General features: G+C 36.3%; 1 protein-coding gene across 8 annotated transcripts in view; it reads right to left on the bottom strand.

Annotated features, from left to right (window-relative positions):
* Positions 1-431: 431 nt before the first annotated feature.
* Positions 432-26,539, bottom strand: part of utrn (utrophin) — a 180,002-nt gene continuing 153,894 nt past the window's right edge. For 4 of the 8 annotated variants that reach the window (XM_023347826.1, XM_023347825.1, XM_023347824.1 and 1 more), the window contains 9 exons: positions 23,739-23,777; positions 23,168-23,233; positions 19,782-19,847; positions 10,912-11,073; positions 9,898-10,135; positions 6,473-6,548; positions 6,182-6,265; positions 4,167-4,192; positions 432-1,587 (listed from right to left, as the gene is read on the bottom strand). In XM_023347826.1, coding sequence (XP_023203594.1) covers positions 1,579-1,587; positions 4,167-4,192; positions 6,182-6,265; positions 6,473-6,548; positions 9,898-10,135; positions 10,912-11,073; positions 19,782-19,847; positions 23,168-23,233; positions 23,739-23,777 — 766 coding nt within the window. In that variant the 3' untranslated portion in view covers positions 432-1,578. The remainder of the gene's footprint in view (positions 1,588-4,166; positions 4,193-6,181; positions 6,266-6,472; positions 6,549-9,897; positions 10,136-10,911; positions 11,074-19,781; positions 19,848-23,167; positions 23,234-23,738; positions 23,778-26,539) is intronic. The other 4 variants (XM_023347828.1, XM_023347827.1, XM_023347829.1 and 1 more) reach the window with 3 other exon arrangements.

Genomic DNA, 26,539 nt, shown 5'->3' with positions numbered 1-26,539 from the left:
GCCCAATCCAGCCCTGCTGCAGCTTGGAGGTAGCAACTTGCTGACAAACACTGAAGAGTGTGTGATGGATGGGGAAAGGCAGCTGAAGTAATCTGAACCACAGCCAGACCGACTCAAATTGTACAAGGTGAAAAAGCTAATTATTCTTTCATCACTCATTCTGAATGATCCATTTTCTCAGGTGCAGCTCAGCAGGCTCTCTACAAACATGTAATAATGATGGACCCCTCTCCCGGCGTGGTCAATTCCCTTGATAAATACTAATGACTCCAGCTGGATGGCTTCTGCGAAGATGCCAGCAATGAGACAAATATCCCCAAAACCAAATTTATCAGTGAAGCTTATTTTGTTTTATGTTTACAATATTAATCAACGATCAGACAGCTAAATTAAAAGGCAAAAAATTGAGAAAAAGAACTGCACCGAAGAGGGGCATTTATTATAAAAATTTTATTTAGAATAAAACAATGTAGCCATATTACATGTAGTGTTGTCGATCTATTTTACATACCTCAGGAGAAGCGACACAGTTCTGCCATAAGATTCATCGTGATTATAATCGTTAAAAATCATCAATAACACCAGTTGACAGCTGGAGGTGGTTATAGTAGTGTTGGTCAGTCTCACAAGTTTTACAGAACGGCATAGATCACAACGACATGACGAGTTAGGAAAACCCAACAACAGATGAAGGGACGATGCTCATCATGGGGACTAGCATCTGCAGGCCACACACCCACAGATTTTTTAAATTTTTTTTTAAAACTTGGTTACTCCTCGTCGCAGTGTACACCAATACAGTAAGCTAAAGCTTAGAACGCTAAACCAGGTTGTCCATGTTTGAAAATGATCACAACTGCTTTCAACAACCACAAAAACAAAACTGTGTCTACGAGTCTGAGGTAGCAAGGCAGTCATGGCTTTACTCTGATTTATTAACATATATCTCCAAAACAAAGTCTATTCTACGTAATGGTGACGGGCCTCTTACAAACCAAGATTAAAATCTATATATTTTTTTCCATCTTTATGCACAATCCCAGAATAATTCAAGAGCAGCTCCACACTTGGAATGACAAACTCTTATAGGCACAGAAAGGGTAGAGTTGAGACAAAGTCTGCCGGCATTTTAACGCTTTTAAAGGGGAACTTGACATCAAACATGCTACAGGACAGATTTTAAAAGTGACTTTACAATTCCTAAATTATCCTGTCAGCCACCGAGTGTCTTCTTTAATCGTTCCCACCCCCTTAAATGCTACTTTCATGGACCAATACAAAGAAGCTAAATGTTACACAGCAGTGGAATGACACGAAATGTAACAGTTTGATTCCCAGTGAAGGCAAAATCCGATCACAAATTCCAAACCAATCTTTTGTAAGAAACCATATTTTGCTATACAGTACATCTGGAAATCTAAAGAAAAAATAAACTGACACAAGTTCAATCAAGTTCAGGTACAATCTACAGTTGCATAGTACAAGACGAGATGGTAAAACAAGTTCAGTTGTCTGCTCCTGTGCGTCTTTGGGATTTTGGGGCAGGGAATTGTATCTGATTGGGAATGATACTGGTCTTCACATGGCCTGAAAAACACAAACAGAAAACATTAATACATCATTTTGAAAAACAAAAAACATTTCAAAACCAACAGAGAAGCAAATCTTGTTGCAACACTGAACTTTGCTCGTCTTCAGAGTTCATCTGAAGATGAGTGAACCAACTAAAAGGTGTTTTTTGTTAATTTGAGAGCACTGCTACATTTCCCCACATCAGAACATTACAGTCGGAGAAAAAAAAAATCATAAGTTTGAAGATAGCAATCTAAGTTTGAGAGCTGGAAAATTGACTTAAGTGGCTAAATCCAGTTACTGTCCATTAGGAACGCAGTAAGGTGGAGGTGGTGGGCGTGTATGAAACCACAACTGCCAGCTTAGAAATTGGACTTTAACCTATAAATGACTGGGTTGTGCACAAGCCAACAGACTGCATGAGAAACTGTCCAAGGACAAAAAGAATAAGGCTTAGCGAAAGTGTGAACATGAAAAATTCATGATGAGTGGGTGTTATATCAGTAAGACTAACCAATGAAACTGAACTGTGATTAACATAATACACCAGACCCCAGAAGGAATTATATAATTCTGATTTAATTTGGCTCATATGGATTAGTATTATTAGGTTATTGCTGGGATATTCAGTGGTGAGTCACCATGATACCACTAACCTGGTCTTAATGCAGTTAGATAGGGGGTGGTGTTGGATGGATAAGGCCATGTGGACTTTGTAGCTACAGTATCTTGTGTGAAGGGAGGTCAAATGTCACAGATTTCCAACCAGTATATGGAAATATCCACACACATCGTCTAAGTTCTAGTTGTCCAACACAGATCAAATGAAAGACAGGGTTGGACTATATTAGAAAATAATGTGATTCTTTTATTTATTGCTTCGATTAATCCGCTCTTCTCTTTTTTAATCGGCCATTTCAATGCTTTCAACTATCTAAAGGTGTGTCTTGTTAACACACTTGGAATAAGAGGCAGTAAATATTAGATTCAAACTATAGAATCTTACAATCATCTGCATCTAGTACATGGATATTCAATCAAGCAAAATAGTAGGACCATATTTGTGCTTTTCTAATATACTTTCAGGAATAGATATTTAATCTGCGTTGAAGTAGAAAAAATAATAATCATGATGCAATAATCAGATATTCATCAAATGGCTTTACCTTCTGTTGCTTCTGACACCAGTGGAAAACCACAGACGGTGCTGGTTTGTGAAGGTTTATTTTTATCCCATTATAAATTCGGACTGCTGGGAGTTTATGAGTCATAAAGGTGAAATGTGCTCTCACTTTTAATGCAAATGGAAGTAGCTCTCTGTTGCTGAGTGCATGGTGCATTCTGTCGAGCAGCAGAAAAAAAACGAAATCTGAATTATCTGAGCCTGATCAACAGGTCAAGCAAAAAATGAGCAATTTTGAAAACTGAATGAGTTATTGCTGCAATACGAGCGACAGAATAAATTAGATCTGCTATTTGGTTGATTTAATAATGCTTTTGTGACAAACTTGTAACAGTGTAACATCGTATATGACTAATACATGATTATAATAATGTTTAGTTAACTTTGTGATGATCAACTTTCAGTGTTGGTATCTTCTTGGTTATTAAACTGTAAAGAAAAGCACAAAATATTTTGCTGGAGTTTTTTCCCTTTCTAATCATTTCCATGCTATGCGACTATTCTGTGAATCCTACACATTTTTTATGCCAATCCTTTAACATTTTCTAGACTTCAAACTCCAGAACTCTCAATACATATTTACCCAAACTGGAAAACACACACACACACGTGTTTACACACACACATATATAAATAAATGTTCAGCAGGCATTTATGGAGGCTATTCTAGAGTGGTCACACTATAAATATAGAACCTCCAAAAACAGCAGACTGGAAGGAAGGACAAAAGAGTGGATGGACAAAGGAGTAATAATTACAGTACATTACATTACAGTATTTTATTTTCCATAGTTATCCAGATCTGGAAAATATCAATTCCACATTCTCCCGGACTATTTATAAATACTAAAAACGAAAATATCTGCACAAAACTTCACAGACAGAATGGCCAAACCACCTGAAATGTTCAATGAAGAAAAAGGAACAAAGACCAAATTAAACCAAATTAACACCATGTAAAAAATTTTAACTTGTCAGTAGTACCTTTATTAGAAGTTAATAAGAAACTGTCAGAAAGTTGGGATGCTGCAGAGTTCAAGACAGGGGTGAATAATTACAGTGGGAAGAGGTCAGTGGCAAAAGCTTTTACTGTACTTCTGTCTTAAAACGCGCCCTGGCCTCAAACCGGAGAGGATGAGGGGGCCGACAAATGGAACTCCCCAGAGATCCATTAGTCAGCTCTTTCTCCCAAACCTTCTGATATGCAAGGAAGTGAAGGCTTTGAGGAGGGCAATGCTTTTGTGGCAGCAACTGTAATCACTTCTAAAATGTGCTCTGCTCCAACTTCACCCATCTTTACTAATTACTGATACACAAACCAGACAATAGAACAAAAACCAAAGCGCAAGCTACTCATGCTATGCAGATTAATTTACAGCTCTGGTGTCGGGATGGAGGAAAACTGTCTCACCTGTGGTCTTGAGGAGAGGCTTGAGGCTGTGGGAGAGAAAACAAAACAGCAGTTTAACGCTTTGAATTATCAGTTCATCTGTTTGCATTCGTCTAGCGGTAAATCATCAGCCCGCGGGTGCATTCCTCATTTTGTTGCACACATCCAACTCATTCCCCGCTGCCTCGGAGCTGAGCAGGAACTGAAGCCTAATATCGCTGGAGCGCATGCGAGATTAGAATGGATTTTTAACTAATGCCCTCATCTCGGTTCCAACTCCGAAAATTGAATGCAATCTAAATGCGGCGAGCTTCGTTTCAATATTTGGGCATTTTTATAATCAGTCTTAATTAACGTTCACAAAAGTGAATATTGTTTCAACTTGGGTAACAAGGGTTTTACTTTATTACAGCATACCAAATAGGGTATTTAAGTGATGATAAAAGATGCACTTTAAACTTAAAGGACGTAAGGTTTTATATCACTAGGATACAGAATAATAAATTAGAATATCATCAAAAAGATTATTTTTCAGTCTATTCATTCAAAAGGATCATTTCACAGACTACTTAAACATCAAATTTGACAACATGCATGTAGGCAGGTGATGGTGAGTTTATGATGCAATGAGTGAATAAAGACAAACAGTGAAGGATCATCACAGTGGAGAGGAATGGATAGAAAATGCTGACAAATCAGGAAGATTGTGTGAAAAAACATTTCTACAGGTCTCTTCTCTTCGTAGCAGAGCTTTCTTTAATTGTTTTGGCATGTTTGACCTGTTTTTTAACTTTAAAATCAATATTATATGGAAAATAACCAACATATTTATCTAGATAAAACCAAACTGAGCGAGTGTTGCGAAAACATCTGTAAATCTGGTCAAATGTGTCACTCTGATCACGGATTGAGCAGTGAATCTTTCCCAGATTGGAAAGTGAAGCTCAACAGGTCAAAGGTCGAGTGCTGCAACAATACCACAGCTCTGGCCAACAGTGAACCAAAAAGCTGAGTGTGGTACTTTAAACTAAATCCTCCTTTCACTCAGAAAAGCCATAGAGGGTAAAGTTCAGTTGTGCATCAGCAATCGTACTCAAACCCTGAAGTATTTCTTTTCAAAATCTTAAAACTTCTCTTCTCTCAAATAGTTACATTTCAACTGTTTAATACACTTTCTAAAAGCAAAACTGGACACAAGTTTAATTTTAGGTCTCACTAGTGGTAAAACAGACTCCAGATTTTGCAGTTATCTGCTGAGGATATGTGACAAGATCCTACAGTCAAGTGAATAAGAAATTCACACCAAATCAGGGCTGTGGGAATTTAAACCCATGTCTGTTCAGTGGTCATTTAGATGTTGCTCCAATGTTACAGTAATAGTGGATCAAATCTGACAATAACATGTTAGGTCAGAAGATTGTGTCTATTTGAAAAAAAAAGGAATAAATGCCTCAAAATCAAATGCTGTTGGATTTGTTTACAGGTAACTGACTTGTAGCAGAGCAAAGCCATGGACCTCTGATATAACTTTAACTTTTCTTAAAAGATAGAGTCCTGAGCACTGTTTGATGTTCAACGTTTGAACATGAACACTTGCTGAGAGCTGCAACAGCCTGACAGATTATCTGTGAAGAGCGCGAGCTGATATAACCGCAGTGTGTTTGGCCAGCAGCATTTCAAAGGCGGGAATTAACTAATCCATAAAATCCAGAAAATCCAATCATGTTGTAAAGAAGATTTGCCGTTCCCAATATTTATGGGACACATTTGATCATTTATGGAAACACTAGTAAACGTTTTACTAGTCAAACAACATACCAGTAATTGAGAGTTATAAAAAAAACAGATAAATCATGAAGCAACTAAGTATATGCTGACTTGTTTTTAGAGAATGGCTAATTGAAGTCAGTCACAATGTGCTTAGGAAAAGAATAACAAACCAAACAGAGGGAGCTCTCCAACTAAAAAAAAACGACGGTGACTTTTGACAAACATGCAGATGCTGGGGGGAGGTGGAGGAGGACTGGGAAACTTACGACTGCATGCAGGAAAGGAGTTGTTAATCTGCTCCATTACATCTGCCAGGTCAGAGCTGCTGTTTTGGGGGGGAAGCAGCTCTTCTGGACACACACAGGCACAGAGAGGTGTGTTTACAGTAACAGGATACACTTCGCTATCCTACCGCAACAATCATTTTCCTAGTCTTTCAGAGCAACGAGTGATCGATTTTCAGAGGTAGATTCTCATATTTAAGACAGACACGCAGACGTGCATGTGTGTGTGTGTGTGTGTTTTAAGTGCAATACATCAAGGCTGAACTGTCTCACCTGAGTTTTCCATAAGTGGTCCTCTATCTTGCACAGTCGGGGATGATGCTCCGTTTACTCTCGAGTCTACCTCCGGCTGATAGAGGAGGAGAAAAAGGAAAAAAATTCAGATATCCAAACAAAACACCCTGCTTGGCAAACGCAAAAGCAGGGGTGCGCATGTGGGGGGCACAATGAGGCTGTTAGGACTTTTGAATTATGTAAACATTTCTCAAAGTCCCCACTAAAAGTTTCCCACAGAATAAAAACTCCAGTGAGACTCATCCAAGGACCTCAAAGGATTTTTTTTTCTCCGCGGGCGACAGACAAATTCCTAAAATCCAATATAAATGATTGAAATGAAAGTTATGAAACTCTGCCAAAAGATATAGCAAATGTTATTGCACCCACATAGAAAGAAACAGTATAAAAGTTTAATGAGTCTCCATTAATGTTGTTACATTTTTGCTCCAAGCACACAAAGTAACTCAGACAGTAAACACAGATAACCTGTCACAATCAGACAGACTGTGCTGACTTTTAATTGCTTTTTTAACAGGGCAATTACAGTAGGAGACTCACAAAATCACCTTTAATAAAAGAATTTCACCATTAGCTATCTTAATTGCTATCACTGATAAGGATCAGTGGTGTTAAATCAATGAAAAAAAGTTATTTTTCCAAGATTGGAGCACAACATTACAACATTCATTATCAGAATCTCACATTTTCTTTGGAGTTTCTGCCTGAAACTAGAGAAACTTTTACTTCCTCCTCATCTCTAATAACCATCATCTTCTTTATTTGCTGTCGCCTAAGCGTGAGCGAAGCCAACAGCCCTGGAAACAGCCACAGAGTCCAACCGTTATCTTAAGGCTTGTCTTAAAATAACTGAGGTCAGAGGTTTGGTTGACCCTAAGGGGTGTAGATTTAAAGCGAGCAATCAGGCAGGCTGGCTTTTTCAAAATTCATCCTTGAGTTTGGCATTAAACTTCTGCAGCTCATAGAATGACTCACCGACACCTTGTTAGGTCTCCAGAGACTCAAATTTCAAACAATACCAGTTTATATGTAATGAAATGATGGATGCAATATGTTCACACTGGTACTTGTGTATGCTGCATTATGTTTGTATTTGTTTTTCAGAGACGGTGTCAGTGTCACTTCACTTCAGAATTTGCTGAAAAATTCAATCCTTAAGAAAAATACTTTCAAAAAAGCCAGATTTTGTCTAGTGTTTGATCTACTTCACTTGAACTGTTTTGGTTTTTCTTGCTTGTACTTCAGTTTATTTACAACAGAGCAGTGACACACACACAAAACAATAGAGTAAAAAGCTGCCAATGCAAGCTAAACAACAGCGGAAGGGTGGCATGGTGTGCATAAGAAATGTGGTTGCCATGACAATGGCAGTCAAGATGTTATTAATATAAATAAATCTTTGGCTTTTGTGACAAAACTTACAAATCAGTAGGAAAAAGAAATCATCTGGATGGTTAAAACTTGTATTTATTTTTTTTTATTGAGGGCCTGGAGTAACAAATTATGTTCAATATTATCAGTGCTGAATTTTCACTCAGCTAATATTACTTAAAAAGGTTTAGGTGGAGTTAATTCTAGACTTTGATGCTTTAAAAGGCTCTATTTTGCTCCCTCGCTCAGCAAAAATAGTCTTAATTCATATTCATATTCCCAGAACATTTTAGAGTAAAAGTAATCGATTGATACAGGAACTGCTCAGAGATTTCAAGATGCTATTAAAGTGAAACTTCTTTTGATTCAGTTTTGTACCCAACAAAATTGATTCACCCACATTTCAGTCTTTTACATTTTATGGATTACTATTTCATTGTTGTAACTGGTCAAAGACTCAATGCAATCGTCTGGACTTCTCTAGTTAACCTTTCAATCAATTTGGCAATACATAATTCTGAAAACTGAATTTGACTGCAGCGAATTAAAATTAGGATTGAAGTGAACTCCATGTAATTGGACCTGAATATGATGGAGTGGTTGGATTATACTGGAATGAGCTGGTCTAATATAATTTTGAATTTATAGGAATCCATATAACAGAATATCAATTGGAAGTGCATTGAAATAGGATTTGCTATGAATCATGCTTCATATTCACTGGACACTTTATTAGGTACAGCTTGCTAGTATGGGATCCACATAGACTTTTAGAACTGCCTTAATTCCTAAGAGACATTCAACAAGGTTTCGGAAACATTCCTCAGAGATTGTGGTCCTGATTGAGCAATCTGCATCTTAACATATATTGCCACCATGTTTCCGGCTTTGCACCAATCAGAAAGTCTGTTTGTCTGCTTGTTTTCTCAGTTGGGATTGTTTGTTTTTTCTTTTTTCTTTAGCTGCAGCACTGCCCTTTATTGTGCTCTGCACAAGCAATCTAACCTCCGTGAGCTATTAGGTCAGCAGACCCAAAACAAATCTGTAGGGTATTGATGGAAAGGTGGGGGAATCAATGGTGGAGGCAGGAAGGCAGCGATATGATTTAGATCTAATGTATCAGCTTATTGTTAGTTTTTATAAACAACAGGTCAAGAATAAAAAGATGTAGCAAGGAAGTGCAACATTAACTACAAGTTTGGATTATTAAATTATTACATGCTGCTATTTTATTTAATTTTTCGCTTCCTCTAATAAATTAATGTGCTGTTCTGAGATGCTTCCATCAGCTGGTGTTTGTGTGATTCTAAACAGTGATTACTGTCCTGCTGCTCCTCCACAAAAAGCCTAATGAATTAATAGTAAATACAGCTAACAGGGGAAAATAACCTTTTAATTATAGTTTTGTAGGAGTGGAGTCAAAGGAGACTTCATAGGAGCAAAACTAATTTCTCTGGAGAAATCAGTTTTACTTTTGCCTATGTGGAGCTTCTTTATACTGGAAAAGACTGATCTTCAACAAAATTTGCTTTGTCAGATGAAATAAGATTCTTTTAGAATAAATTTATCTTTACGTTTTTGTGGATTTTGTAGAAACCTCACATTTGAATTGATGCTTCACAGTAGCAGTTCTCACTTTTTCTTGTCCAGATAAATAATTTTCAGGACAGATAACTGATCAGAGGTGATATATTTGCTCAATTCTTCTGCAGTCCATTCTTGTTCTTGCAGCAAAATTTCACTCTGTTGATATTTTAATACTTTGGCCAGTAAGTGACTGATATGTAGTGAAAAAAAAATAAATGCAGTGCATAGTTCTCAAATAGTACCACCTTTTTGGGAGGAATATAAAAACATACGATACTTGTAAAGCTAAATAATACTCCATTTGTTTGTGAAAACACAGATTCAAGCATTTTGAGCTGCAGAAAGAAGTCAGGAGAATACAAATGTCGTACATAGCTTTTCTCCTGACATGTAACTTTTGAATTTTGGTGATAAATATTTCAAAGGAGTTGAAAGACTTCAGTAACCTGGTGCAGTAGCTGTCGCAGGCGGTGGAGCTGCGACTCCAGCTGTTTGTTGTGTTCCTCCAGGATGTGCATGCGCGCCTCCAGCCGGCCTTTGTGTTGCCGCAGCAGCTTGGCTTCAGCCAGAAGATCAGCCTCGTCAGGATGAGTGGACTGGCCCTCTGACTCCCAGGGTGTTCCAGCTGGGGCGCTTCGTTGGCCATGCTGTTCTTTTAGCAGTTCGTACTCCCTCTGCAGTGTCCTGAGATAGTTGGAAATGCTAGAATAAATCCATTACGAACACCTGGAAGACTGAATAACTCTCATCACCTCCTCAAGATTACCACCTGTCATTCTTGTTAGTCTTCATTAACTCATAAATATTACAAATTAAATAAGAAGCTCAGCAACCTTGGTTTGTACCTTCACAGTGGGATGCGGCACAAAAGTCCTTCATTAACGTTTTCCTCTGCTTTCTGCTACCTCAGTTAATTCCTACTGATGTGGGTAAACAAACGCAAAGGACCTGCCAGGCCAAATTTCTCACCTCCCTCCATCCTTTCTTTCTTTCCTTCTCAATGCAGAACCATAAGCTGCAGTGCTTTACTTAAGTTGGCATTTATGAGCCTGGCAGTAAAGCTCCCACAGCTCTCCCACAGAGCCAGTGTATGTGTGTAATCAGTGTTAAATCACTCCAGCCGAGCTCCTGGCTCTGCAAAAAGCATTTCCACAACAATAGACTTTGCAGTCATTCTTCTTACCATTTACAAATCAAACTTTGTGTGCAAGAGCCAATAGAGTTACAGGAAGTGTACACTTGGAGTCTCCTTTGCTTTACGCAGCAACAGTGAACAGATTACAATAACAGTGTAAGGAAATGAAGCCTCTTTACCTTTACTTTCATGTTGTAAAATATCAGCATCCGTAAAACTTGATTTTTGCAAAGTTTAACAGAATTATTTTTTCTCAATCTGAACAATCAGGCATGATAAACAATTTAAATTAGAATATCCTTTTTTTAATGTGCTTAAAAGTCACCTCTGTTCCTCCTCCAGGCGGGCGATGATCCGCTCCAACTCGCCTCTCTCCTCCCTCTCAACAGCCTGTAGTATCTGGGCGGGGCTCTGCGGCTGGCTGGACGGGGAGCCCTCTCCGCCCAGCGTCTGGCAGTACTGGATGATCAGAGCATGTTCATCATCCCTGTGAGAAGGGCAGAGTGTTAGGCGAGCAACGACCCCAAACATCCCGTCTGTGTCAGTGATCATTAGTTTAGGTTGAGGAGCATAAAGTTTTATTTTTTATAAGCTCTTTAAAATTTTATGACATAAAAAATGTTATGCAGAATTAAAGAATTAAGGCAGGAACTTAAATGAAAACATAAATTACTCTATTATGAAAAGACTTTTAAAGGAAAATGACAATGGGAAAATTTTTGAAATAATTAGAAATGCACAGAGGTCGGCTAATGACATCTTTTTTTAATTTTTATTTGACCACCCATGATTGGCAAACACCAGATGTTGATCTCTACAATTGGATCTTTTTGCCAATCAGTGAATGCTAACAATGCATGTAGTTGATTTTTTTTTTTTTGATTGGACACAATGTAAAATGTATCTTCATGTAAATACACTGCTCAAAATAATAAAGGGAACACTTAAACAGGTGTTTAACACTTAAAGTGTTCCCTTTATTTTTTTGAGCAGTATAGATTTAATCATTTGTTTTGTAAATTGCATTAAAATTAATTTGTTGTGAATCAGCATCATATAAATAAAACTAAAAAATTTAATTCACACAGGTTCTACTGACATCCAAATTAAGTATATTATGTAGTGTTTTTATCTGCATAGTATTGATATCCTTTTACTCATCATTTTTGGTTAACATGTTTGATTTCTTAACATGCAAAGACCTAAAGTTGTGGAATGGATCATATAGAAAGAGGAATGATATCATTTTCTTAGCTATTTTACTTTACTCAGTATGCATTATCTCAATGCCTTTATTCATTTTAGCAAAATAAAAAAATGAAAGAAAATCAAAATTGTTTATCCACAGCCCTTAGTGAATATTGGTGCTAAAAGAAAAGGGCTGTGAATCCATTATTTTTATTTTAATACAAAATCATTAAGTCAATTAACCCAAAGAAAAAGTGTTACTCTTTTTTAGAAGTTATTGACCTAAATTTTTGAAAAAACATTGTTTTCCTCTTTCTGGCACACTTTTCTTACTTTGGTGTGTAGAAACAACTGGTGGAACGGACTATGATGTAGAACATGAAGGAAATTATTCAAGTGCAAACGTCTTCACATTTTTCATCAAACTTTGAGGGAGCTAGTATCCTGAATTTTAGAAGTGTATCATTAGAAACAAGGTTCCTGTCACCATTTCATTTAAAACATAACTATTTATGAATTTATAAGTGGATGGTGAGCTGCATGGTGGTCAGCTACCTACAAGCAGGAAGGTCCTGGGTTCAGGTTTTGCCGACGAGTTCATGTTTTTCTATGGATACTTTAATCCACAACACAAAAACATGCATGTTTTTTTGGGATCCTAATTTGCTCTTAGGTGTGTGTGCTTCAGCAACTGTTCTTCTCATTTGTCTAGTTTGTTGACCTTATGATTTAACCAGCCCAAAATGAACCACAAATCGCACCTATTCCTACATATTTTTCTGTTTCCAGACTCAAATTAGCAATTTTCACACTGTGCTATCAAGACAATAGCAGCAACTGTTGCAAACACCCTCATAAAATGATGTGGTGTGATGTTAAAGATCTTCAGCTATAGCATATCTGGTACAATGAAAGCTCCATAATCCCTAGTGGGACACGTGCCAGTCTGAGCTATCTGATTATTACAGAAATAAAAGGAGAAATCGGCGACGGAGAGAGAATGGCAGAAGCAGAGCTCAGCAGACAGATTAAAAGATATGAGGAAAGAGGAGAAATGGCTGCTGTCTGGTATCTGTATAAGTATTTATCTGTCATCTCAATGATAATGAGAAGAGGTGGCAGGTCTTCCTAGAGCCCAGCCATCACCTTTATTCTGAGGTATATCAAACACTTGACAACCACACTTCAGGAAAAAGGGAAGAAAGCTGACTTTTTAAATGATTTATTCACTGCTAAACTGACTTATTTTGAGAGGCAGTTTGACAGCTTGAAAATAAAGAAGAAATAAAGTTTGGCAGAGAAAGTTCAGTTGTGCTGCAGCTGCACATAAAGCTTTTTCTGAAGTGTGCTTCAACTGTCATCTTGCCATCTTAATAACGAAGAAAGTATATTTTTGTCTCATACATACACACAGTCGTGAAAGAAATTAGGACACACCATTACATATTCAGATCTTGCAAAGAAAATGTTAAGATATACATGTTGCTGATCTTAGCAATGGGATACTGTGAAGAAACTAAGGTGGGTTGTCTGGTGGTGAGGCTGGCCAGGTCCTTCTGCAGCAAAGCATCCCCAAACCATGACACTTCCACCTCCATGCTAAGAAGTTGGTTTTCCCTGGAATGGCGTATTTAGTTAAATAATTAAAATAAAAAATATTGCTGCTCATCGGTTCAGTAGACACTATTTAAATAAATTCTGGGCTTTGTTCATGTTTTTAATTGGTAAACTTTTACAAGACCTTTATGGTTTTTCTAAAGAGCAAATGTTACATTCTTGTCCACTTTGCATATGTTAAACTTGTGCAGTATCTTTCTGATTGTAATGTGTTTTTGTAATGTTGTAAATCTATGAAAATAAATCTAATCTGAACTGTACAGGTAGTAAAGTTTCTTCAGTTTTCATTATTTCTCTAAACATCGGAAAACTTTCCAAACATGCTTTTATTGAGGCGTCTCATCCATGATGCATTACAATTCTTATTGGTTTAAAATTAATATTTAAAAAATATATATAAATATATTTGAAAAACAAACTTCTTTTACAGTTTTAGTCACTGCTTGAGTTATTGTAATTACACTGTGGTCATTAAATCATTGGGAGAAAATCTAAACTAGGTTGGAAAGCCACAGAAAGATTTCTTTTTTAATTAGAGAAGTACTAAAATGTAGGACAGCCCAGACCTTGGTAATAATTTATCAATGCACAGTAAAACAAAACAAAGTAAGTTAATCTAGACAATACAATAAACTTTCTATTGACTTTTGCCTCATATCACAAATAAAGCAGATAAGATTTAATTTTCTGGCCTATAAGATGGCATACTTGTCCTCGTTAACACATCCTTGTGTTAGAATAATCACTTTTTCTATGATTCAAGGCAATAATTTTAGATTAACACATAATAATAAACAAGTGTTATATTACTCTGACATTTATGAACTAAAAATATGAACACCAGGCACGTATTCTGGTTCATTGGTAATGTGTAAATTGATAAAGGCTGCTCGGAAGAGGAAATTGTTCATTTGAAATGTTTTACCATTTGACATCTTTGAATTTCAGCCAAGAGTTTAAAGTACATATTCAGAATATAAGTACTGCAGTTTACCTAATAAAAGAGATTATAAATATTCTCCCTTATAAAAGGCAGTAATTGAAGTTTTCCATGACCCTAAATTGAACTCAGAGAATCATAAATAAAGCTAATGAGAGCTACTCAAAAAGATATTTTGCCTCTTCTCACATAAAAGGACACAAAGAAGATGTTCGTCTAAAGTGAAGGGAGTTTTTTATTACTCTGCAGTTTCATGCTTTTCAAAGAACCCAGAGTTATATTCCTAACATTAAGATCTACAGAGAGAAAACAGAGCACCTCTTTGTACTGCATTTTCAGATTGCGGTTGCACAAGAACTGGTCCTAAACTAAGTAAAACCTAACTAAAAAGACTGATATTACAATTAATACCACAAAATACAGTAGATATTTTTAGTCTACATTGCCCAAACCTTATCATACTCAGTTTTTCTTCATGAAACAGTAAAGCTTTGTATGTATTAACATTTAGTAAGCTGCTTTTTAACAGCTCCCACAGTGTCGATAAATACCAATCAATATTTTTATTTTAGAATTAAGATCTCAGTATTTGGAGTGTTGTTTTTTTTTTTTTTTGCTTGTTTGTTTTTTTGGGTTTTTTTTTTTTTTACATTTTCTGTCTTTTTAGGATCTCTAACCTCCACAATGTTTCAGAAAATTCTTTCTGGCATTTTAAAGTTCCACAAAAATGACATAAATAAATAAAACTGAGATTGCAAGTTGAATTCCGCACATCTCCTGCTGCAACAGACAGAAATACAAACACACATGCACATTTCCCTCTGGAATATTCCTATGCTGTGACAGGACACACAGGGATGATGAAAAAAGGCTCCAGTTGAGAAACCTAAAATATGGCAGTAATGCTATATTCTGGGGACGAGAGACGGGGGTCCTGCACATACTGAGAGGCTAATTATGCATGTTTCTAGGGCCCGGCAGGCGAATCTGGAGGCAAACAGGAGGGGGATCATTACCAGTGAAAATGGGAACTATGGGGGGTAGAACTCCCTGCTATGAGATCCTGGGAGGAAGAGGAGAGGCCAGGGGTAGACGCAGAACAAAAATAAGGTGGTAGAGCAGAGGAATTAAATGTAAATAATAGCTGTGGTAGATTGTGAATTTGAGTGTTAGTCCTGTTGAGGTTGAGTGCCTGCAGAGACTTTTTACTCAACAATAGAATCACATATCACAAAGCAAGCAGCCCCTCTTGGGCTGAATACAGCTGATGTATGAGCTGCACAAGCTAAGCCCAAGAGAGAAAGAGTTAGATATAAAGACATGGAGGAATGGAAAAAAATAAGACATGTATTAAGATGATGAAAGAAACTTGGAAGGTGATGAGATATGCTAAAAACAAATTCTTCATGTTTGATTCTAAATGGAGAGCCATATGCAAAATACTTAAAAACCATATTCAGTCCGAGTACCCAAAGAGTAAACCTAATTAGAATGCAATCAACAATAATGAAGGTGCATTGAAGAGAAAGAAAGATGGCAGAGTGAGATTAAAGCTGGCCTCAAAACCAATGTTTGGAGAAATTAAACAGAGAAGAACAAGAACAAAGAGCAACACACAAGAGAAGAAAAAAGAATCAGGTTGACGATTGTAAGTAAGCATTAACCAGAGCAATAATGACTAAACAGAGCTTTATCTGGAGGTCACAGAAAATACTAATTTACTAATTATGAATTCTCTTTTAGATAAAAAGCAATGCAAAACAAAAACAACACACTCGCTGAACCCAAACACACTCACAAGCCAATTATTGATATCACTGTAAAACCGTCAGCGAGTCCAGGACAGTGTTTGCAGGATTTGAACAATCAGAAAATGAGCCAAAACTCAAACATCCATGTAATTGGCAAACGCAATCATCCCTGTAAAACCGTGCCGATTTCCATAAACAGAAATCCTGCTACCTTCAGCAGTCCTGTCAAGTGTGGGCAAAATTTCTGTGGCACGTGTGACCTCACCAAACGACAGAGTGATCATGCAAATACGCCATCAAACCTGAGTTGGATAAGCTTTAAAACCTAAATTGTACAAAAATACATAAAAACTAAGAAAGGGGAGTGGAAAAGGTACAATTTTTAACAACTTTTTCAGCCAACAGAAGACCAGGGATGATCTTTAACTTCATAAGAAACCCCTAACCCGCATGTAGTAAAAAAGTTATTTAAAGAAAATCTAAAATAAAATCTTCTAAAAAATACATTTGCCACTTATTTGACAGACTTTTGACTGCACTTGTTAAATGAAAAGAGACTAAAGCTCTAAAACAGCTTACTCGATGCAAAATCTTTGCATTAAAAGCAGAGAGATACATGCCTTTCAAACAGATGTAGTATGAAATACTCCACATTTTACAGACAAGCGTTGCCTTTAGGAACCTGCTGATGCCTTGTGGAGCAGTGATTGTGACTAAATGTTTCTGCTACCCAATTATCAGAAAACTACATATGAACAGCAATGTTCTGACTCCAAAATGATACAGCTCTTGATGCAATAATTGGTATGCCTGGTAAAGAGGTTTTCAAAGGCCTTTCAGATTGTTGTTATGGAAACTTCAAGATGCCAATCTTTGCCTCTGCTCTCTCCTCTGTTGAATGGCAAAATAAACTGAAGTCCTCCCTTATTAGTCATGAGCCAGTTTTACGTTTTCTTTTTACTTTTTAATTATTGTCCTGCCTGAAGATACTGACTCAGGTGAGTAGCTGTTATCTTATAATTATTTCCTGACTTGTGAAGATTAGGAAATTTCCATAGGAAGATTTTATAATATAACTCCAGGGAAATAGAGGGTCACAGATTACTAATTAACAATTTTAAGATACTTTGATCACCTAAAATAAAACATTAATTGAAAAACATTTAATAAAAAAAACATGATAAATTTGTTAAAAATTCAGGTATTTAAACCTGAATGAATGTACTCAACATGTTACATTTTCAAATTCAGTTTCAGTTCAGATTGAGATTATGCTACTGCAACAATGCATTTATTTAAAGTTTTCACACATTTCTATGAGGTAATATCTATGAAGGGAGTTTTCTCCTTCCTGATCTGACATGTACATCTTTGTAGTAGCTAACATTAATCCTTCACAAGAGACACCTTAAGTATCTTAAAGCACCTTTTTAAATTTGTAATGCAAGGCAATATTTTTATAAGCAACAACGGCAGCAACAATGCCTCACATATCCTAATAGTGACATTAGTGGCCTTGATAAAAAAATTGTAAGAGGCGAACCAAGGGATGAAGTCCAGTTGCCAGTGAACAACAATAAGGTGATAAACAATTATTGCTGGTATTTTTACTCATGCCACTTTGACTGTGAACTCTGACTTCTGAAGACAAATTTAATGTTTCAGATTATTCTAATGTTGAATCATCTTCATAACCTTACAGGGCTTGCCTCAAAAATATGTTAAAGCTAACATAATAAATAAGGGGAACAAAAGTGCTTTATCATTTTAATGTTCAAATCTAGGAATAATTGTGCTTTGTTTTTTGCACATCTCTAAGAGTCAATAGGAGAACAGCCACATCCATTAATGGTGTTTTAAATACACTTTCTTACTGCTATTACCCTTCATCAAATCTTCATCTTCCTCACCTCATTAATGCTCTACTGTGTTCTGTCGTTTGTCGCTTTTCCTTTTTATGAGAAGGGATTGTTAATGGCTTCGGCTTCTGAAAATGCCACACTACACAGCACAAAAGGGAGCAGTGGTAATGTGTCTGTGCCACATTACCAAACTTACAAAACAAGAATATAAATCCCTCTCAGTTTCCATTGACACCTGCACACCAAAAATGTTCCTTGCTTTTCTCTCTCTGCCCATCGATCCACTGAAGAACAATGAGTGGACAGCTATTAGAAGTCTTCAGAGCACTTTCTACTGCAAAGAAACTATTCCCTCTAGGATGTGATCCACATGATACATCAGCAAGGGATGCAATCTAGAAAACAATAAAGCCAAATGTTTCATTTTATCCTTACTGAGGATTCTCACAGGTCTCAAACATTTTCCCAAGTGCCTTTCTGCAAATATTTCCTCTTTTAAACAGTTTCTTTGTAGAAATCCCAATTCTATTCACCGTCTTTTAACATATAATGATGTAAAACTTTCAGCTCTCCAGATGGACACTTTTGTGAGTTTGATGTAAGCTTTTAGCTACATAAAACTGCCTTTTCCATTCAAAAAAATCTTTAACCCAAAATAAAAAGAGCTCCACTATTAACGTAGGACAATGTCTGCCTGTGAGCCAATTTCCACAAACATGTTTACATCAATAATCAGGAACTTATAGTGCTTCAACATTACTTGTATAAAAAAAAAGTGTATTTTGATATAACTACAAATGCATATTTGAGAAACTAGATTTCAAGAGATAAATACAATTTTAAATATATATGTTTACATATTTGAATTTGACTGCTAAAACTTTAATAAAACACAGATGTTTAATTATTGGTGTCATGGATTTGTAAAGCTTTTATCCCGTTTGATTTTTGCTCTTATAAACCCATCTTTGTCTCTTTTGAAGAACACATTTAGTGTTGATGACTTGGGCTGCACACTTAAAAGAAAATCATGTAGTAGTGACAATATTGGCAAATATTCGAATAATAATAAAAGATAAGAAAATGAGTACTTTGGCCTGTAGGACTAAAAACTTTGAAAAAACACAACAAATCTCTACATGTTACAACAACATAACATAATTATCATGCTTCCAAAACATGTCATATTAAAAATGTGTAATTTTTGAATGAATTTAAACAAGCTCACATTTGTGTTATTGTTTCTAAGATACATTTGCTTAAAAAGTCTGAACATTGACATGATGTATTGCAGTATTTAGCATACTTCTTACAATATCACATAGTGTTTACAATCTGAAAGCGTTATAACTAATTTCCTCGCTCATACACTCAGTGCTCAGCCCTGCATGCAGAGCTCACTGTGGAGACAACTCGACTTAATCTTGTTGTTTTTGTGGCTAAATCATGAGCCTTCAAGCTCTTCAAATATGCCCAAATGATTTCCCATTTTTAAGAAGTTAATTTAATGCCTCCACTGTAGAGAACTAACTGTCATTCAGGAATGCACATGGCAATTTTTCATAATAGAGAACATCATTTATGTTTAGCATTAGAGTAGAGGGTACCAAGTACAATTTTTAGCATTCATTTGAAATTAAAACAAAAATGGTCTTGCAGGCTAAATACAATTAATTTAAACTCAATGAGAACTCTGATTGAAATATTATGTATGAGATGCAATTTAGAAAAAAAAAGAAACTTTAACACCCCACTTTACAGTTAGTGGAAATTATATTTTGTAGTAACAAGTCCAACAGTGAAATTAGTTGAAAATGACTTATGCATGATGACTTACATGCTTCCTGTAGCTGAGCTGCTGTCTGTGGGCAGAGATCCATTGGAGCGCTCCATCTGAGCCAACCTGAGAAAAAATAAATAAAAACCAAACCACAGTTAAAAACCAAAGCATTGAAAGGCTGTTAGGAGATCATTAAAATACAGAACATCACTGTCGACAAACGAGGACATCAAGACCTCAGTGGGACACCAGTTAAAATGTAAAACGTGCAGTCAAGTCAGCAGGAACACAAACTGACAGAGAAATATAAAAAGATTTTCTCCGCTTGTGCATGCACATTTTATGTATATAGTTTCATGTATGGAGTCACAAACAGTGAGCAGCATGTGTGGATGATTATGCATGGCAGAGATGTGGCTGTGGGGAGGGAAGATAGATTTGGTAAAAACATTTATGTTTTCATAATCATAAATCCACTCAAAAGCAGTTATGCTAATGAAGTCAATTCACAGAGCTTGCATGCAAAATAACTCTACAAAACACAGTGATCAGGGGTTAAGTAATTCATGTATAATCCTTAGTGATTAAAATAAACTATGAAAGAATATGCATAGGAGGGATAAATCTCAGATCTTACCAGTATGTTCAAGCTACCGTAGCAGTGTAACAGCAGTGACTATATGTCATTTGAATTTATCATTCCCAGGGCTCAAATGTGTCTTTGTTAATGGCAGTACAGCCAACGAAGGTTAATGGTGTGTAGCCAATTAAAGGTTTCAGACCAGATAAAGCACTGCTGCATCAGATGACTCTTCATGATTAAAGTTCTGCCTGTAAGTACACCCCGACTTTTATTTTAACACAAATAATCCTTGCCCGCTTCAGGGGTTAACAGATTTGGACAGATAAGAAACTCATCTAACTTATCTGAGGGGTCATGGTTTACCGATTTAACTTTTCAATATGTTGAACTTACAGATAACACAGTGTCCAGGAAGCTGAACATTAGTTTGGCTACGATTCTAATAGTGACGGGCGGGGGGGTGTGGGCGTGTGTGTGTGTTGGTTACTGCAAGCTTCTTTGAAGTTGGCATCTGAAGGCTGCTCTGATCACAGCAGAAAAAAACTGAATGCCATCAGTAAAAGACACGGATTAAGTTGGAGGTCGGCATACAACAGATTTTTAAAATTATTTGACATTTAAAAAGATGCAAACAAAGGAGAAGAAAGCAATGTTGATGTCTGTTTGGATAAATCATAAAGACACCAACAAAAAATTCCACCAAATTATTGGTACAAGAGAAGAATTTATATCTATTTGCCTTCTCGTCATACTTGAATATTTCAGATAAAACAAATTTTAATATCAGACAAAGATAGTTCAAGTTTTTGTGGACTGATGAGACAAAGGTATTTTGTAAGGTATATCAAGTGAACTTAAGTTATACAGCAGGAAAATTACTTCAGGTACACAGGGAAGTCCACCTCTCACCTGCTCACAAAGACTAAGTCCTAGTTAAAGTCTAGACTTGCCAATGTGCCAATATTGTAAATAGTTGACTATTAGTTTTAGGGGGAAATTACTCTTCAAAGAGAGATGCATTAGTTTAGATAACTTTGTCTGTTTAAAAAATGAAAACATGGTATTTTAAATATTCTACATTATATAAAAGTTGTAAGTGAGGTAAAAGTCAAACCAGAAGGAATCTGTAAAGGAGCAAATACCTTTTTATGACGATGTTTATTAATGCACATGTTTAACTGTTTGGCTAATAAGCCTGCCACATGAAATTGAAAAATTGCAAAATTGGATTAAGACCTGGCAGAATTACTTGTTGAATGAGTTACAGGAGCAGGGCCACTGGATTCAGATACTTGTTTTAAAAAATGAGTGATTAAAACAAGTACTTAAAGAAAAAACTGCTAATAGCAGAAGTCACAAAGGGCAAATTGTAGACCCCTTGGAGCCTATTAAAATACAACATTAATGTTATGTAACAACATTTAATAACAAATATTTGAAAAATACTGAAACCCACTGAAACTTCTCATAACTCAGCATGGTTTCCATCTCAATATGCACCAAAACTGTTTTCTGCATCTCAAAGATTCAGTCCAGCAAAGATAAAAAAAAGAGAGTCATCTAAAGGCTAAATTGGATATGAATTAGTTTGAAAACAACCAATAATGAATCCAGTAAATATATTATTCTAAAATAATAGCAATAAGTTTGTTTTAGGGAACAATGGCTCCACGAAGTTAAGGTGTGATTAGCTGCTCAGCTGCTCTTTGATGGAAAACTGAAGTGTTTAAATCAGAATTCAAAGACAATTTTAGCACATAAATCAAAGTAAAAATGTAATTTTTATCTCCAGATTAGAAGCAATTTGCTTGGCTTTGTTGTCTCTGCTCACTAAATTCTTGAGTTTCAAAACAAAAACATCCATTTTTGATTTTTGCCGCCAAGCTTTCCATCTTCCTTGTTGAGCCCTAAGATTGGTTTAGATAAAATCTTAAGACAAATAAAGAGCTAAATTGTATTCCAAAATCTTTCATTTGTATTCTACTTTTTACTGAAGCTAAAAAAAAAATATGAATATGTTTTTCAGCATATGTTAAGAGATGTTTGTTGATGTTTCTTATCACCACTATGTCTTTTTTCTTGCCGTTTTTCCATAATTACCAGATTTCTGGACTACACAACATATTATTGCCCTACCAACAGATACTTGGGATGTGAATCTCTACAGCTGCCTACAGATATCAGGAGTCTTTTGGCTGAATTTTATTTATGCTTTCCTTGCCCAATCTGTGAGTTTAGGTGATAATTAGGTATGAATACTTTTTCATGCCTGCCCTTAGTCAATATCTACAAAACTACAGATTGAATGGCAGTGCAACCAAAATAGGAACAAGTATCTTTCAAAGATAACTGAGTAGAACACCACATTTCAACAGTTTCCAGTGCAACATTAATAGTTCTAAGAGCGGGTGGATGCAAAGATTTGGGTACCTTGTCAAAAATTACAGAAAAAAAAGACCTAATTTCCAAAAGGCAAAAAATTGAATATGAATGCCTTCAATATTTCAGTGAGCATAATTCATAAAGCTTAGGATTTCACATCTTTTGCCTTTTCCTAACTATGACTGCCACTGCCCTAACAACTTATTTAAAGACCAAAGCCTTGTCTCTTGAGTTGTAAATTCTTTTGATGTGTCAAGCAGTTTCTGTTTTCTTCTCTTGTGCCTTAAAGTTGTACAAAAACCTCTACGCTGTTCCTTCCTAATATATTCAAAATGTTTCATCTTTAAATATGAGACATTTGGTGATTAGTTTATCATCTATTGGCATTTTCCACAGCCTTACAAATCGTGTGAGTATTTGATTGGCCCTCTGTGCCACTGGAATTGATGAGATGTTGACAGGAGATTGCAGAGCATACCTGCTGGCATACTGCTCTATCCTGGAGTGGGTGTCGTCGTGAGAGAGCTGAGGTGTCTGGGACAGCCTGGAAAATGAATGGAGTAATGGAGATGGATGAGATTCGGCGTGCTCTCACGGCCTCGTTAAAACAGAAAATCACGAGCACATGCACACACAAGCATTCACACACTCACAACCTAATGGCCCCACACAGCTTCACCTAGAAACAAATCAGATGATCCTACAGAGAGAGAAATATGAGAGTGGGATGATCTACGGAGCATTTGGATGCTTTTTGACAGGCTTGCGGGGATGAGACACTGTATTCTAGGTGGTTGCTTTAACGAGAAGAGGAAAGTGAGAAAACGGCGCAAGTTTTTTTCGTCCCCTGTTTTCAGTCAGATGTTCAACCAGTGGATCAGGCAGAAAAGCAGGCGGTCAAGCAACATGCAGTGAAAACTTAGGTGATTTGAGGATTTCGGTGGTGGGGGATGAGGTGCTGAGTGAGGAGTGAAAGGACCAAAGGGAGGTGTTGTTTAAAGGCATTCCAGTCTGGAGACGGGGTGTAGTTACTGGTGGCTCATACTCACTCATACTGCTCCGGACACATGCTGATGAGAGTGACGGGACTGTAAGAGAAACCGAGGGAATGAGGGAGAGGGAGTAAAGGCACCACAAAACAGTTTTAGGGTCAAAATCACTCAGTGGGTCTGAGAAAGAAAACACAGCAGATGGAGGAAGAAGAGAAGGAGGGAAAAAAAAACTCCTCTCGATATATGTGCATCTAGTTGCTGAGCAGCTGGGCTCAGCATATGGGGAAGAGATGTTATACAATCAAGAATATATGTACACACCACAAAAAACACTTCAAACTCTTTCATATGAGAAAAGACATCAATAAAAAAAAAACATTTGAGCTTTTGCACATTTACAATAATGTACAAAAATCCAGAATTGAAGAATGCTTGTGTAAAAATAGGAAAAAACCTGCCTTTAGACATTCACCTTTCCAGTCTCTCATAACGTCTTCTACTTTAATACAGGGATATAAACTCAGAAGATAAAAAAAAATTCAATAAAACATGTTTTGCTCTCCCAGAGGAAGCCAACTGGTGGTTTATTTTATTTTATGTTTAGTGTTTTTCCCTCTGCAGTAGCACAAGCAATATTCAGTAAAAATGAGCAGTGATTTGTTTATTTGCAAGTTGAATTCAGGATATCAGAAGATAGAGCAGAAAGCAGAGAAATGGGAGTGAGGAAAATATTGAGATTGGCAGAAGGCAGCTTCTGAAGAAGGCAGCACAGAAACTCTGTGCTCATGTTTTAAGATCAGGACATCAAGTTGGCCTTTTGAAAGTATGAGTACTTTGACAGGAACAATTTGCTTTCACTTGAAGATGCTTGAAATGCTTTATGTGGCATCTTTCTTCACTTTTACATTGAAGGAAAGGTTCACAATGAAGGCAGGAGTTTTTGCTGTCATTATAGAGTCTGCTAAACATCTGAACAGAACAGGTTTGCAGTCAAACAGATGAATGAATATAATCAGAATGAGGGACACTAAGATTTTTATTCAAGATCAAAAATGTTTTGTTTAGTAAGAAACTTTAAGTCAAAAATTTAAAGATTTCTAAGAGGAGTGTGTGGATAATAACTCCATCGCCTTGGCAGCACTTAGGAAGCTCTTTGGTTGTCGTTTTCCTCCAGCTACTTTTGAAAAAATATAAAAATGCTGACTGGGAAAAAGCAAAAAACTACTAAAAGAGCCCATGTCTTTTTTCATCACCTTATGCATTTCTCATATCTGCACAACATGTGCTTTCCTGTTTTGTCTCAGGGTTTTTTTTTCCTTCAAGGTGAATGCCCTGAACAGCTTCCAAAAGAATCAATTTGGTCCATCGTAATGTGGTAGTCATTTTGTCACTGTTAGCACTGTTTTTTTTTTCTGCGTTCCCTCTCCCTCGTTTTTTGTCAGCGGTAAAAAAACCATCTGTGCATGCTGACACCTCAACCTGTCGGATCGAGAGAGACAGCTAGAGGGCTGGAACAAAAATTCAGCAAATATATGAACCAGTCGCTTACTGACAGATACATCTTTAAATGAATTCCTCTTAAGAGGAACTAAAAGCAATGAAAGCAAATAACAGCAAATATAATGAGAAAATTTAAATGTAATATCCCTACTCTTTATTTTGCTAAGCCATGTTTGCTAGTGTTAACTTATTGAAAGCAACAAATGCTGAAAGTAAAAAAAGGAAATTAAATTAAAGTCATAACCTGGGAAGATGAACCACGAAATATCCACTTACCTGAATATCAAAATGAGCGTCTGTTGTGAGATAGATTAATAATCTGCAAAATGTTTTCATAGGGTTTAAATGTTTATGAATTTTCAAGCAAATCTAAGAATTAAATTTACTGTTTAACTCAAGCTATGTTATGTAAATTACAACTTAGGTTTTATCAAACAGATTTTAAAATTAAATATGAAATAAAATAACTACTTTCTGTGCAGCAGTAGTGCCGCTATTGAGAACATTAATACTTTCAACCAGCATTTTATAAATTAATCTTCAAACCCATCAAAGCCTTTGCAAACGTCTGAATCATGTCATGAAGGGTGAATAGTAAAAAAGGTAAAAAAAAAAAACAAACAAAAAACAAACAACAAACAAAAAAAACAGCTTGCTTCTTTCAAATTATCAAATATAGCTGTGACAAATCCAAAATCCCATCTGGTGTGACATGAAGCAAAAAACAGTAGAGAGGTGAGAGTAGGTGGTGTTTTGCTCTCTCTCGGGAAGAAAAACAGAGTGGGTGGAATAAAAAAAAAAACCCAGAGAAAGTAAAGAAGAGAGAGGCTAGGAGTTTTAGGGAGGGTAATTATTCAAGACCTAATCTTGTTTTCTCTTCTGACACTACATCAATACAAACATTTGAAAATTCTTGTAACTCTTGTCACAATACAAGGAATATACAAGTTTAGAGTAACTGAAAATATCAAGCCTATTTTTATTGAAACGATCTAGTTTAGCTTACAACAATAACAGTAAAGGACTACGATTTCAAAGGTAGGATTACGTACAGTGAGGTTATTTCCTTTTCAGACAGTCTAAATATAAGATTACTGTGTTCACAGTCTTGATAGTGTAGTGTTCACTTGAGACCAAATGTAGTGAAAGAAGCTGTAAAATGATCAATAAATCCACTCTCCACTCCCTTCTGCTGCTTTTTAAAAAAAGATCCCTTTCAAAAATATGTTTTCCCCTTTAAGGACATTTATCAAGGAAAAAGCTCGGTAGGAGTCATTTCACTGTGCTGAGGGTTAGGAAGTGAACCAAGTAAGGTGGGAGGTGAGGAGGAGGACGAATAAGGATGATAAGTGCAATCC

This window comes from Xiphophorus maculatus, chromosome 15, assembly GCF_002775205.1.
Source record: "Xiphophorus maculatus strain JP 163 A chromosome 15, X_maculatus-5.0-male, whole genome shotgun sequence".
NCBI classification, from domain to species: Eukaryota; Metazoa; Chordata; class Actinopteri; order Cyprinodontiformes; family Poeciliidae; genus Xiphophorus; species Xiphophorus maculatus.
The sequence above is the reverse complement of the archived record's forward strand: the minus strand, read 5'-3'. Positions and strand labels throughout refer to the sequence as shown.